This window comes from Aquarana catesbeiana, linkage group LG05, assembly GCF_042186555.1.
Source record: "Aquarana catesbeiana isolate 2022-GZ linkage group LG05, ASM4218655v1, whole genome shotgun sequence".
Taxonomy (NCBI): domain Eukaryota; kingdom Metazoa; phylum Chordata; class Amphibia; order Anura; family Ranidae; genus Aquarana; species Aquarana catesbeiana.
In genome coordinates this window covers 23,162,383-23,177,190 of record NC_133328.1, presented here as the reverse complement: position 1 = coordinate 23,177,190, position 14,808 = coordinate 23,162,383, and the positions used below count along the sequence as shown (strand labels likewise).

Below are 14,808 nucleotides of genomic sequence, written 5' to 3'. Positions count from 1 at the left end.
TTAAAGGATCAGTCCCCCCAAAAGTGAAAGTTTCAATATACACCATATTGTCAAAAGTATTGGGACGCCTGCCTTTACACACACATTAAATTTAATGACATCCCAGTCTTAGTTCGTAGTGTTCAATATTGAGTTGGCCCACCCTTTGCAGCTATAACAGCTTCAACTCTTCTGGGAAGGCCGTCCACAAGGTTTAGGAGTGTGTCTATGGGAACGTTTGACCATTCTTCCAGAATCGCATTTGTGAGGTCAGGCACTGATGTTGGACGAGAAGGCCTGGTTTGCAGTCTTCGCTCTAATTCATCCCAAAGGTGTTCTATTGGGTTGAGGTCAGGACTCTGTGCAGGTCAGTCAAGTTCCTCCACCCCAAACTCACTCATCCATGTCTTGCCCTGCTTTGTGCTCTGGTCCAAATCATTTGGTGGCGGGGGGATTATGGTGTGAGGTTGTTTTTCAGGGGTTGGGATTGGCCCCTTAGTTCCAGTGAAGGGAACTCTTAAGGCCTCAGAATACCAAGACATTTTGGACAATTTCATGCTCCCAACTTGGTGAGAACAGTTTGGGGATGGCCCCTTCCTGTTCCAACATGACTGCACACCAGTGCACAAAGCAAGGTCCATAAGGACATGGATGAGCGAGTTTGGGGTGGAGGAACTTGACTGGCCTGCACAGAGTCCAGATCTCAACCCGATAGAACACCTTTGGGATGAATTAGAGCGGAGACTGCGAGCCGGGCCTTCTTGTCCAACATCAGTGCCTGACCTCACAAATGTGCTTCTGGAAGAATGGTCAAACATTCCCATAGACACACTCCTAAACCTTGTGGACGGCCTTCCCAGAAGAGTTGAAGCTGTTATAGCTGCAAAGGGTGGGCCAACTCAATATTGAACCCTACGGACTAAGACTGGGATATCATTAAAGTTCATGTGCGTGTAAAGTAGGGATGGGCTGAACAACCCCCGGTTCGGTTCGCACCAGAACCAGATCCAATTCCAGTGCGGAACAAAAAAAGGCTCCTGCACCTTTTTGGTGCGAATGCGATGCGATTTTAGCCATACAGTTTGTATGGCTGAAATCGCATCACACAGACATCGCATGTGATCTGTACGGCAGTGCGGTGCGAATCACATGCGATGTCTGTCATCGCACTAGTGTGAACCGGGCTTTAAAGGCTTATATGCAAGGTATTGCTGTAAAAAGTGTATGGGGACCCGGGTACTGCCACTTTTTGCGATACGGCACTGCGTCGCTTTAACTGACAGTCGTGCGACGTTTCACCCAAACAAAATAAAATAAATTTTTTTGTTATTTAATTGCCCCAGTGGACCTTTTCAACTGAGTTTTGGCTGTTTACCCAGGACTTAGCTGACTAATACCCTGTTACAAGACTCTGCCTTTGAACAAGTAAAATCAGAGAGAGCTAGTCAATCTGTATTGTGTCGGTGTGTTTTTTTAAGGTATATACAACATGTCTGAACCTAGAGTGTCAGGAGGGCTGGAAAGTTCAAAGTGGCGCAGATGAACATGCAATTCTAAGCAAACCCCCAAGGGGGCAGTGCTACATGACTGAGAGCCTGTCAGATATTCACACAGTGACCCAGCTGGGTTCTGAAAACCCGTGAGTGCTGGAGGAAGAAGTGGAGTTGTATATAGAGACTGTATATAGGAAGTTTAGTCAAGTAGGCATCCCAAAATCTCCCATCCCTATCCAAGCTATTATCCCTCAATAAATAACAAAAACAAAGTTACGGACTGTTCTCTGACTGTCAGGGCTGGGCTCAGCCCTTCCTTCTCAGAGCTGGCCGCTCAGCTGTCGGCTAATTGCCAGCTCCTATCTCTCCACAGTTACTCAGCTGTTGATGATCCTGCTCGTCAGCCCTGCCTACTTAAGGCCGTTCAGCCCGGTGGATCTCTGCCTTCGCCTTGGTCAACATCACAAGAAACTATCTCCTGCGTTCCTGTTTAAAGACTGGCTTTGCTGACATCCCTTCTGGCTCCAGATCCTGCTTGCTGTTCCACTACGTTGATCCCTGACTTCTGGCTTGGCTGACTATCCGTTCCGGTTACTGAACTCTGGCTATGTTTTGACTACGTTTGTTCTTTTTACTTTTATTATTAAACAAGTGTGATTTAACTGTACTTCTGTCTCGGTCTGATTTCATGGTTTCTGCCACTGACTCTGGAGTGCCTATGAAAATTCGGTGTGCCTGGCTGTGCAGGGCGGGGGATCCCAGTTCATCCAGTGGTCTTTAAGGGGTGCGCTACATTTGCATTCTCATAGACTTCTATGCAAAGAAAAGTCCATCAACATAGCCTTAAATAACCCCAGAAACTCCTATTACATCCAATTTTTTTTTATCAGGTCATCACCACTTACCCAAGAAAAGTATTTCTGGAGGAAGGATTGTCTCAGGGCTGTAGTAAGGTTGTAGTCTTCTGAGCTGTGATGAGTCTGATGACCGGCCCAAATAATGTTTACCTCTGTGGGGGAGGGACAAAACAATGCGTAAGTAACACAAGCCGAGTGCTGAGCCACCCTGTGCACCAATAATAAAAGCTCTACCTGTTTATAAAACTGCCCTCGCAAGAAAATAGAGATGAAAAAAAACAGCCTGGGCCGTCATCCAGGTTAGGTGAACAATACAGTAAATTCATGGGCAGGGACAAGTTCAGTAAACTGATAAAAAATCTCCAACCCCCTTTCCTCGCTCCTTATAGATGCTAAACTGAGACTCTCCAGCACCACAGGCACATATCTATCCCCTACGATGGCAGCCGCCGGTGCCTGTAGCCCCCGCTAGACATGTGCAATTAGTTTCGTTGCGAATTCGGTTTTTTAACAAATTTCGACAAATTCGGAAATTTCCGAATTAACGAAAACCCGTTTAATGAATTTTTCCGAATATTCGTAAATCCGTAAGTTGGGAAATCCGGAAATTCGAAAATCCGAATATTCAAAAATCGGAAAATAAGCAAAAAATCAAAAGAACATAAATCTGAAAATAAGAACAAAAATTTGAAAATTTGAAATAATAACGAACTAATAATAACTTAACTATTAAAAACTATTAAATCATAGGTATTGGAATTTCCTTTCAAATTTGGCTGTTAGTAAATGTACTGATTACAAATTTATCCGAAGTTACAAATTATCCAAAATAACGAATGTCGCATTTAAACAAATGAAACCGAACAAATTAATAATTAATAATAGTAATAATAAAAAGGTTTTATTATTATTGTTATTTATTATTATTAACTTGTTATGTTCCCTTCCTTTAGATGCGGCATTCGTTATTTCGGATAGTAAACGAAAATTCAAAAGAACGAAAATCGGAAAATAAGAATGAAAATCCAAAAATCTGAAATAATAACGAACTAATAACAACTTAACTATTACTATTTATTACATTGTAGGTATTGGAATTTCCTTTCAAATTTGGCTGTTTATCCGAAATAACGAATGCCACATCCAAACGAATGGAACAGAAACAAATTCATAATAATAGTAAAAAGGTTTTATTATTATTGTTATTTATTATTATTAATTTGTTACGTTCCAGTCGTTTAGATTCAAAACAACGAAAATCCGAAAATAAGAATGAAAATCCAAAAATTTGAAAATCTGAAATTGTTTATTAATATTATTATTATTCAGGATTTATATAGCGCCAACAGTTTGCGCAGCGCTTTACAAGATGAGGGCAGACAGTACACTTACAATACAAATCAATACAGGAGGGATCGGAAGGGCCCTGCTCGTTAGAGCTTACAATCTAGAAATAATAACAAACTAATAATAACTTAACTATTACTAACTATTACATTATAGGTATTGGAATTTCCTTTCAAATTTGGCTGTTAGCGAGTGTAACGAATATGAATTTATCCGAAGTTATGAATTATCCGAAATAATGAATGCTGCATCTAAATGAATGGAATGAATTAATAATTAATAATAATTAAAAGATTTTATTATTATTGTTATTTATTATTATTAATTTGCTACATTCCATTCGTTTAGATGCAGCATTCGTTATTTCGGATAGTAAACAAAAATTCAAAAGAACGAAAATCGGAAAATAAGAACAAAAATTAGAAAAATCCGAAATAATAACTAACTAATAATAACTTAACTATTACTAACTATTAAATTATAGGTATTGGAATTTCCTTTCAAATTTGGCTGTTAGTGAACGTAACGAATACAAATTTAACCAAAGTTACGAATTATCCGAAATAACAAATGCCGCATCTAAACGAATGGAACGTAACAAATTAATAATAAAAAATAATAATAAAACCTTTTTATTATTATTATTATTATTAATAATTATTAACTCGTTCCATTCCATTTTTTTAGATGCGGCATTCGTTATTTTGGATAATTCGGAATGTTACGTTCACTAACAGCCACATTTGAAAGAAAATTCCAATACCTATAATTTAATAGTTAGTTAGTTAGTTAGTTAGTTAGTTAGTTAGTTAGTTAGTTAGTTAGTTAGTTGGTTAGTTAGTTATTAGTTCTGGATTTCGGATTTACAAATTTACGAATTTTGATCATAACGAATGACCCGAAAAATGAAAGGAAAAAAAAAAAAAAAACGGATGAAAGGAAAACGAACAAATTTTTCCATAGACACAGACATCATGGCTTTTTGGTCTCTCAATACGGGATTTGACTGACAGAAACCATTGACTCCCACTGCCTGAGCAAAGCCTGAGTCATTGGGGTGAGCCGCTACAGTGCTGGATTAAATGAAGCATCTCACTTAGAAGACTTTCATTTAATGGTTTATTGGATCAGATACATCCAACGTGTTTCAGGGGGAAAAAAAAGGCCTCCCCCTTCTTCAGGGCTTGAGCATCAATGTTAATAGAATTATTACAGAATGAGTTAATAGATATGTTTTAACCCTTTCGCTGCCAAGGCCGTTTTTGCACACATGTTTAAAAAGTCATTTTAGGCCTGACGATTACACAAAACCCACAAACAGTATATATTTTCTGAAAGCAGATGCCCTAGAGAATAAAATATAGTGGTAGTTGCAATTTTTTATGTCACACGATATTACCGCAAAGGTCTAGGAAGCGCGAAATTTCTGTAAAAAACACACTAACGTGAATTTTAGGGCAAACAAACACAATAAATTACCCACATTTTTTGGTAAGATATAAAAGATGAGGTTGCACCGAGTAAATAGATACCCAACATGTCAAACCTTAAATTTACGTGCGCGCGTGAAATGGCGACAAACGTCAGTACCCTATATTTTCTATAGGCGATGCTTCAAAATCCCCCTATAGGTATCAGTTTAGTATTACGGAGGAGGACGTGTGTTAAAATTATTGCTCTCACTCCGGCATACGCGGCGATATGTTACACGTCTATCACAAACGGAGTTTACGCGCGTAGACGCCCCGACGCATGGGTTTGCGTTCGTGCGTGTGTATATGTGGGGGGGGGCCTCAATTTTTTTGGGGGGGGATATTATATGTGCTTGGGTGTAACTTTATTTTTTGCTAAATTTACTTTTACTTAACTTTTTTTTTTTCATGTTTGTCCCCTGTGATGATTTTTAGGTGACAGGTTCTCTTTATTGAGATATGCAGGGTCTAATGTCTCCCCTGTACTCCACTGAATGTTTTGCAATGCGGATTGCATTGCAAAACATCCTTTCCCGGCAAAGCGAGCCACGGACACCGAGAGCTTGACCCGGAAGTGACGTCAGAGACGTCGCTTTCCTGGCCACAAGAAGAAGGGGGAGGAGAGCGGACGTGTGTCCACTCTTCTCCTTCCCCTCCAGCCACCAGCAAACCATCATGGACATCCCGGGCCCGCCGATGGGCAAGCAGAGCTCGGTAAGCATGGCGCGACGGGAAGGGGGAGCGCCGGTACCGGGGGTGTGTGAGAGCGATTGGGCGGCAGCGGAGGCGCAGGAATGCTCTCACCCGACAGGTAGGAGTCTGCCAGTCAGTTTCACACACAACCTGGGGGCTGCAGCCCCCGGATTGTGTGTGATACCCCCCCGCCGTTAGGTCCGTACGTCGTTCGGACCTGGCGGCGAAAGGGTTAAAGTGTTTTTAAGACCTAAATATTTTTTACCTTTTATACTTTCCCTGCATTGAGGTATAAAATGTTTAAGTAGTAGTATGCCCCCTGAACCCCCTCTTACACTTACTGGAGTCCTCCCTCGATCCAGCACTGTGCCCATCTGTAGTGGCTCTCTCCACTCTCATAAGCTTTGCTCAGGAGCCATAGGATCCTACTGCTGTCAGTCAAATCCTATCACAAGAGAGCAGGGGGTGGGGGGCTGGGCTGAGCCATGATGTCTGTGTCTTTGGACGCAGGCAGTGCGGCTTAGGAGAGGCCTGCAGGTGTGTCCCAGCTTGCTATGGGGACACACCAAAAAAGAGGATGATCAGGGGCGCTATTGCAATTCCATTGCACAGAGCAGGTAAGTATAAACCTAGTGCTGTCAGGAGACACTAGATCAAGATCCAGTGGCGGCCCGTGCATTGTGGGCGCACGGGTGCCCCCCCCCCCCCCCCGACACCTCCGCCACCCTCCCTATTCATGTGCCCGGCCCCTTTCATGATGCCGGACACATGAAATGCTATGGCGGGGATAGGCAGGGGTATATATTTTGAAACACGTGATTAGAGCCAGAGGCTCTAATAGGCTTCAAAATAGGGTGGGCTCGGGGCGCAGAGCACTGCGTCCCGATCCCACCCTGTTGTGTGGTATAGCGAAACATAGCAAATTTTTGCTTTTTTCACACTAACGTTCCTCCCTGCCAATCAGCAGGCAGGTTAGTGAGACCTGTCTCCCGATTGGTCAAAGCATTAGGAACGATCCTATTGGATGCCTAACGCTTTGGCGGAAGAGGAGACACGGCGGAAGAAGCCTGGAGACGAGATGAGCAGACACAGGACCCGCAGAGCCGCCGCTTCCCACTGAAGAGGAGAGACGCCGAGGAGAAGAGCCCCGTCACTCCAGGAGAGGAGCGGTAAGTGCCGCCGGACCGGCAGTGCGTGTGCGCAGGAGGGGGGGGGGGGGTCAGTGAAGTGACAATCAAGCCTGGCTGCATTTGATGGGCACAAGTGGCTGCATTTGACGTGCACAAATGGCTGCATATGATGGGCACAAGTGGCTGCATTTGATTGGCACAGGTGGCTGCATATACTGGGCACAAGTGGCTGCATATGATGGCACAAGTGGCTGCATTTGATTGGTACAAGTGGCTGCATATACTGGCAAAAGTGGCTGCATTTGATGGGCACAAGTGGCTGCATTTGACGTGCACAAATGGCTGCATATGATGGGCACAAGTGGCTGCATTTGATTGGTACAAGTGGCTGCATATACTGGGCACAAGTGGCTGCATATAATGGGCATAAGTGGCTGCATTTGATTGGCACAAGTGGCTGCATATACTGGCACAAGTGGCTGCATTTGATGGGCACAAATGGCTGCATATGATGGGCACAAGTGGCTGCGTATGATGGGCACAGTGGCTGCATATGATGGGCACAGTGGCTACATTTGATGTGCACAGTGGCTGCATATGATGGGCACAAGTGGCTGCATTTGATGGGCACAAGTGGCTGCATTTGATGGGCACATTTGAACTGATTGGGGGGTTCAGTATTTTTCAGTTTGTTTGCGCCTCCTCCAAAAAATTTGAGCACCAGCCACTACTGGATTTAACACAGGTCCCCATAGTGCTTTCCGTCATGATTCTATTAACATCCACTGCTCAAGCCCTGAAGAAGGGGATGGCCTTTTTCCCTGAAAATCTTTGGCTGTGTTTGATGCTCTTAACCATTAAATGTTTCAAAAGCCCTTTAAGTGAGATGAAGGTTTGTACCGGGCACTCCTCCATACACATCTAAGAATTTACCTTCTGGTGAGTGCTTCCTTTTTTGCTATCAGAGGGGCAGCAGCCTAGGGCCAGAACAGGCTCCACCCATACTATACATTCATAATGGATCTGATAGACTACCCTCTCCTGACGGCACTAGGTTTATATTTCCTTCTTTGAAGAGAGACACGCTTTTATGGGATATTCATCAGAACAAATTTTCACTTCTATCAGTCCAGCTCTATCATACACACATCTGCCATTTAAGTCTATTTGCTGTTTGTGGACCTGCAGGGGGTGTCTCAGTTTAGCATATTTAGGGGGGAAGGGTTGGGGAATACAGGGCATTTTTATCTTTTTTTTTTTTTTATCAATTTACTAAATGTGTTCTTTAACCACTTCAGCCCCGGACTATTTGGCTGGCAAAAGACCAGAGCACTTTGTGCGATTCGGCCCTGCGTCGCTTTAACTGACAATTGCGCGGTCGTGCAACGTGGCTCCCAAACAAAATTGACATCCTTTTTTCCCCCACAAATAGAGCTTTCTTTTGGTGGTATTTGATCACCTCTGCAGTTTTTATTTTTTGCGCTATAAGAAAAAAAAAAAGCGACAATTTTGAAAAAAAAACACATTTTTTTTTACTTTTTGCTATAATAAATATCCCCAAAAAATATATAAAAAAGCATTTTTTTTCCTCAGTTTAGGCCGATATGTATTCTTCTACATATTTTTGGTAAAAAAAAAAATCGCAATAAGCGAAAGTACCAATGCCCAAATTAGTGCACCAAAAACACATGACCTATATCAGCCTTTCTCAACCTTTTTATCCCCAAAGGAACCCTGTAAATAACATTTTCTGGTCTCAGGGAACCGCTAGTGAGGTCAGTCCATCGGGGAGTCATTGGGGAAAATCCCTTTCATATTGGTGGCCAGAATGGCACCCTTGCAGTCATGCTGCTGGCTCTGTCAAGTGGCATTGGACCTGGGACTCTGAAGGAACGACCAGATAGAAGGTCATCTATCCACAGCTCAAGAAACCCCTGGCCACCCCTGGAGGAACCTTAGGGTTCCATGGAACCCTGGCTGAGAATTGCTGATCTCTATGTTTTTAGACACACACATAAAAGTACCGTATCCAGACTACATACACAAAGACCTAACAATTGATAGAGCTGAATGACATTGTTGTACGAGCCTTAGTCTAAAACACATGACCTATATCAGCCTTTCTCAACCTTTTTAACCCCAAAGGAACCCTTGAAATAAAATTTTCTGGTCTCAGGAAACCCCTAGTGAGGTCATTCCATCAAGGAGTCATTGGGGAAAATCCCTTTCATATTGGTGGCCAGAATGGCACCCTTGCAGTCGTGCTGCTGGCTCTGTCAAGTGGCATTGGACCTGGGACTCTGAAGGAACGACCAGATAGGAGGTCATCTATCCACAGCTCAAGGAACCCCTAGCCACCCCTGGCGGAACCTTAGGGTTCCATGGAACTCTGGCTGAGAATTCCTGATCTCTATGTTTTTAGACACACAGTACCGTATCCAGACTACATACACAAAGACCTAACAATTGATAGAGCTGAATGACAATATTGTACGAGCCTTAGTCTATTCCCATCACCATCTGCTTTACAAATCAGGCTTTAGGAAATTTCAGAGTCATCTTCCCAATGATGTCATAACCACAAGTATACGAGTGCTATAGCAGCAAGGAAAGCTGTCACATTGATTGGGGACCGATGCTGACTAAACCACATTAGCAGCCTCTCTTCAGCCTTCAGTACATGGTTAAACTTCCAGCTGTGATTTGAGGTCGGCCCAAAAATAGATGCAGCCGCACCACTCTAGACAGGGCAGTCCAAATGCGAATTTTTGCCATGGCACAAAAAAAAAAAAGAAAAAACACCAAAAAAAACGATGCAACTGTAAGAAGATACATGATGCAATAAAAGGCAGAACAGAAGCTGTGGCGGAGTAGGGGAAAACTCATCATTCCATAGCATGTGCCCAGTGAGGGATTATAAATTACTTTATTTATGGGACTGCAGCCAAGAGGAGCAAATTCTAACACCCAGGCCTGAAATAGACTCTGATTTTTAGGATTGTGCAAAATGGAAAAATAAACATACTTGTTTTAACAGGCCATGTCAAAGACCAACATAGCTAATGTAATATTGATATGCACTTGTAATTTTTTACTGAACTATACAACAGAAAAGAGGTGATAGGGTGGTTGGAATCCTAAGCATAGCTTATATATATGTTTTTACATGTTAAGTAAAGTAGGGGTGTGCTAGTTAATTTTTTTGCCTTTGTCTCAAAGAGATTTGCTTTCATTTCCTGTTTCAGAGATGCAACAGGAAGTAAGGGGAAAGCTCTACAAAGTGGGAGGGAATTCCATTCTTAAAGTGATTCTCAAGGTTTGTTTTTTTTTTAACTACTTAAGGACGGGGCCTCTTTTTTAGATGTGTTGTTTACAAGTTAAAAAACATTTTTTTTTTGCTAGAAAATTACTTAGAACCCCCAAACATTATACAATTTTTTTCTAACACCCTAGAGAATAAAATGGCGGTCGTTGCAATACTTTCTGTCACACTGTATTTGCGCACCGGTCTTACAAGCGCTCTTTTTTTTTTTTTTTAAAATACACTGTTTGAATTAAAAAATAAGACAACAGTAAAGTTAGCCTAATTTTTTTTTTTATATTGTGAAAGATAATGTTACGCCGAATAAATTGATACCCAACATGTCACGCTTCAAAATTGCGCCCACTTGTGGAATGGCGACAAACTTTTACCTTTAAAAATCTCTATAGGCGACATTTAAAAAATTCTACAGGTTGCATATTTTGCGTTACAGAGGAGGTCTAGGGCTAGAATTATTGCTCTCGCTCTACCGATCGCACCGATACCTCACATGTGTGGTTTACACACCATTTTCATATGCTACTCACGTATGCGTTCGCTTCTGCATGCGAGCTTGGCGGGACGGGGCGCGTTTAAAAATTTTTTATTTTTGTTTCTTATTTATTTTACCTTTTATTTTTTATTTTTACACTGTTTAAAAAAAAATGGTGTCACTTTTATTCCTATTAAAAGGAATGAAAACATCCCTTGTAATAGAAAAAAAAGCATGACAGGACCTCTTAAATATGAGATCTGGGGGTCAAAAAGACCTCAGATCTCATATTTACACTAAAATGCAATAAAAAAATGGGGAAAAAAATGGCCCATTAAGAGCTATAGGCGGAAGTGACGTTTTGACGTCACTTCTGCCCCGCAGTGTCATGGAGATGGGTGGGGGCCATCTTCCCCTCGTCTCCATGCACAGCCCTGAGAAGGACCGTATCGCCTCGGCCGCTGCTGATGGCTCCGGTAAGCGGCGGAGAGCACCGGATTGCGACAGGAGGGGGACCATCTCCCGCTGCCGATAAAAGTGATCTCGCGGCAAATTCGCCGCAGAGACCACTTTTATCTTGTACCTGACCGCCGGCTGAACCCGGTGATACCAGTATTAGGGCAGCTAGCTGCTGCCATAACAACGATATCCGTCCTGATGTAGTGAGGACGTACATCGCGTGCGACGGTCCGGAAGTGGTTACTAATAAACATGTTATACTTACATGCTCTGTGCAATGGTTTTGCACAGAACGGCCCAGAACCTCCTTATCTGGGGTGCTCCGCTCCGCATGCGCTCTTGGATCCTCCTCCCTTCCTAGTGCCCCCCATAGCAAGCTGCCCAATTATCTCCCAGACCAGAAGCAGAGACTATTAAGTTCCAGTGTCACACCACTGTTTCTGTGTGTGAATAGCTGCGTTCCAGGCTGGTTGGACAACAACTGGAGGGTCTCCTTATCCCTGATGATCTTTTCTTTGGGTTTCTGACACCAAGTTGAACACCACATTGTCCCTGCAACTGGACTTTGCTGCAACATACATTTCTATACTGGTGTGCATCTATATACTTATGGTTAATGTTATTCTGGTTTCAGTAGTTCCTCTGCACCCAATTACTTTGAGTAGATTACTGGCTAATCTCCCAGGAGGGAAATCCCCTCTGTTCACAGAGGCCCTATCTTGGGTGTATACACTACCAACTTTATTATCAAACCCATTCTTCCACTTAGCTAAGGTTCTGGTTCTCTTAGTTACCTGCAGGTTTTATTGCAATATCCTGTTTGAAGAGGGTCATTTGTCATAACCCCCCCCAAAAGAGGGCTACACTACAAAACAGCTGTGAATTGTGCACTTAAAATGGTTGTAAAGGATACTTTTTTTTAAAATAAAACAATAAACATGTTATACTTACCTGCTCTGCACAATGGTATTGCACAGAGCGACCCCTAACCTCCTCTTCTGGAGTCCCCGATGGCACTCTCCACTCTTCCTCTTTTGTGCTTGCCCCCATAGCAGGCCGCTTACTATGGAGGCACACCTGTGGGCTTGCTCCTGAGCCGGGCTGTGTGCGTCTATAGACACACACAGTCTGGCTCGGCCCTGCCCCCCCTCGCTCTTTGCGGGGTTTGACTGAAAACAGCAGGAGCCTTTCCTGTGAATACAGGCCAACTTTGCTGCAGACGGGCACAGTGTTAGGTCAAGATAGGACTCTGATAAGTACTGTATTTATCGGCGTATAACACGCACAGGCGTATAACACGCACATTCATTTTAAGAGGGAAGTTTCAGAAAAAATTTTTTAAATAAGGAACTTTGAAGTAAAATAAGGGCCAGTGCCCATCTGCAGCCTCACCATTGCCATCAATGCAGCCTCATCAGTCCACATCAATGCAGCCTCAACATTGCCATCAGTACAGCCTGATCGATGCCCATCTGCAGCCCAGAGGGGACAGGGAGGGGGACGGGACGAGCGCCAACAGATTACATACAGTGAGAATCTCCTATGATAGACAGAACAGTGGTCCAATGGTGGTCCAGGAGACAGGAGTTCCTATTACAGAGGCCGCCAAATAAACAGGAGATTCTCACTGTATGTAATCTGACGGCGCTCGTCCCGCCCCCTCCCTGTCCCCTCTGAGGCAGCTAAAACTGAAGTATTGGCGTATAACACGCACACACTATTTGCACCCAATTTTCATGGTGAAAAAGTGAGTGTTATACGCCAATAAATACAGTATATAAGGAAGTGAGGGAGCTATACAACTGCTGGGACATGTTTTACCTCAATGCAGGAAATGCATTCAGGTTAAAAAAATGTCTTGGCTTTAAACCACTTTAATTTTCCCACATCCTGATCTCTTAAAACTGACCTGGTAGCCAACACAAAGAAAAAACTAAGAGAAAAAGATTCTCCTAAGAGGGCAGATAACACCCAAACACTATCTGAAAAAACAATCAAGTTTATTGGCAGTACAAATTAACTAACACCACACAGATTAAATTCTACAAAAATACAAAGCGGGCTATGGTAGGTGACTAATCATAGACCCAGTAAAATTGATAATGTTATCATTAAAAACAAGGGAGCCGCGGCTAGACATACCACATACATACACCAATCACCACTTGCAGACACTGTTGGTTAGGAATGGTTCAAATGTTGAAAACTATTAATATTAAAGTTCCGTGATTCAGTAATCAAATGGGTGGTATATCGGAATAGTGGGTATATGTGGATGGAACAGGTAATAGGAGTCCAGGAACGGAGCTGGTTCAGCACGGTAGTTAGAGTATAAGGACCGAAACCAAAGAGCCTTATTAACAGTGGAAACAGCAGAAATGGCCGGCAAGACTAGCTTATATGAATATGTAAAGGTCACGGTATAGCAGCGGTATAATGGCAGAAGCAACAGGGGGAGTGATAACAGCTAGAGTAGCAAACTTAATAAAGTAGATTGGAGCGATACTTCTCTCACCAGTTTGATGGCCTCCATCATTTTCAAACCGCTGTACTCAACCCCAGAGTGGCTGTGGATACCAGTCCGTATTGAGCTAGCTTCCTGCCAGACAGTGTCCTCGCTGTATGGGGTATACCGCTATGCGTAGCCGTATAGTTGAAGGAAAGCCGGTCATCAGCTGTGTTGTCGCGGCCAAAACATCACAGTGAGCGCGCGGCTCCGAGGTGACGTGCTGACGTCACATGCTGACGCGTTTCACCAGCCAATGAACGCTGGTTTCTTCAGTAACCAACACAAGCCAACTTTAAGTACCTCCAAGGTCATATTTTTTGGAATATTGCCTGTGCTTTTGCCACGCATGAAAGGCAATAGAGACTCAATGCTTAGTTCTTCCATCCTACAGTCTAGTTCTCTATATCGGTTCTAAAGGATCTTCTATCTTCCATGTATTCTGTCATTGGCTCTACTTGGAATAAGACAATGGAGCCATGCCCAGCGCAGTTATCTGTCTGGCATGTGGTGGACAGTTATCATTCAGACAAGGCAATCCTGGTGACAAATTATTCTATCAGTTCTCCTGAGGGTAGAAAACCCTATTAACGCCACATGGCCTTATAGCCATTACTAGGCATCACTTCTGGCATTACCTTTCCTCAACCCTATTAAGTGGGCTTGTCTTCCAACATTTAGGTTGAGTAGTATTTTACAGAGCAGAGTGGTTCTCAATCTTTTTGAGACCTGGGCCTGTTAGATTTCCCCAAACCCTTTTATCTCCCAACAGTAAAGAATAAAGTTTTTACTCACACAATACAAGTATGGGAATGTAAAACATACTGTATATTGCAATGCTGGAAGGCTCTGGATGGGTATGGGTGGCACTGTGGGAGGGATGGAGGCTGTGGATTGGGTTAGGAGACTCTGTGGTAGACTTGGCGGCCCTGTAGAGGGTGAGGTTTCTGGAGGGGAGCACCGTGGGATGTTGGGAGTACTGTGGGACACTGTTGGTGGTTCAGGCACTATGGAGGGTCGGAGGCTCTGCAGCAGGCTGGCAGGCACTGTGGGAGGTTGGGGAACACCGTGGAGGCTG

At 43.3% G+C, this 14,808-nt stretch overlaps 1 protein-coding gene across 1 annotated transcript in view; it reads right to left on the bottom strand.

Annotated features, from left to right (window-relative positions):
* AGMO (alkylglycerol monooxygenase) overlaps positions 1 to 14,808 on the bottom strand; it is a 314,856-nt gene that overhangs the window by 188,977 nt on the left and 111,071 nt on the right. Inside the window, exon 4 of the mRNA XM_073629523.1 lies at positions 2,378 to 2,481. Within this exon, the coding sequence (XP_073485624.1) occupies positions 2,378 to 2,481 (104 nt within the window). The remainder of the gene's footprint in view (positions 1 to 2,377; positions 2,482 to 14,808) is intronic.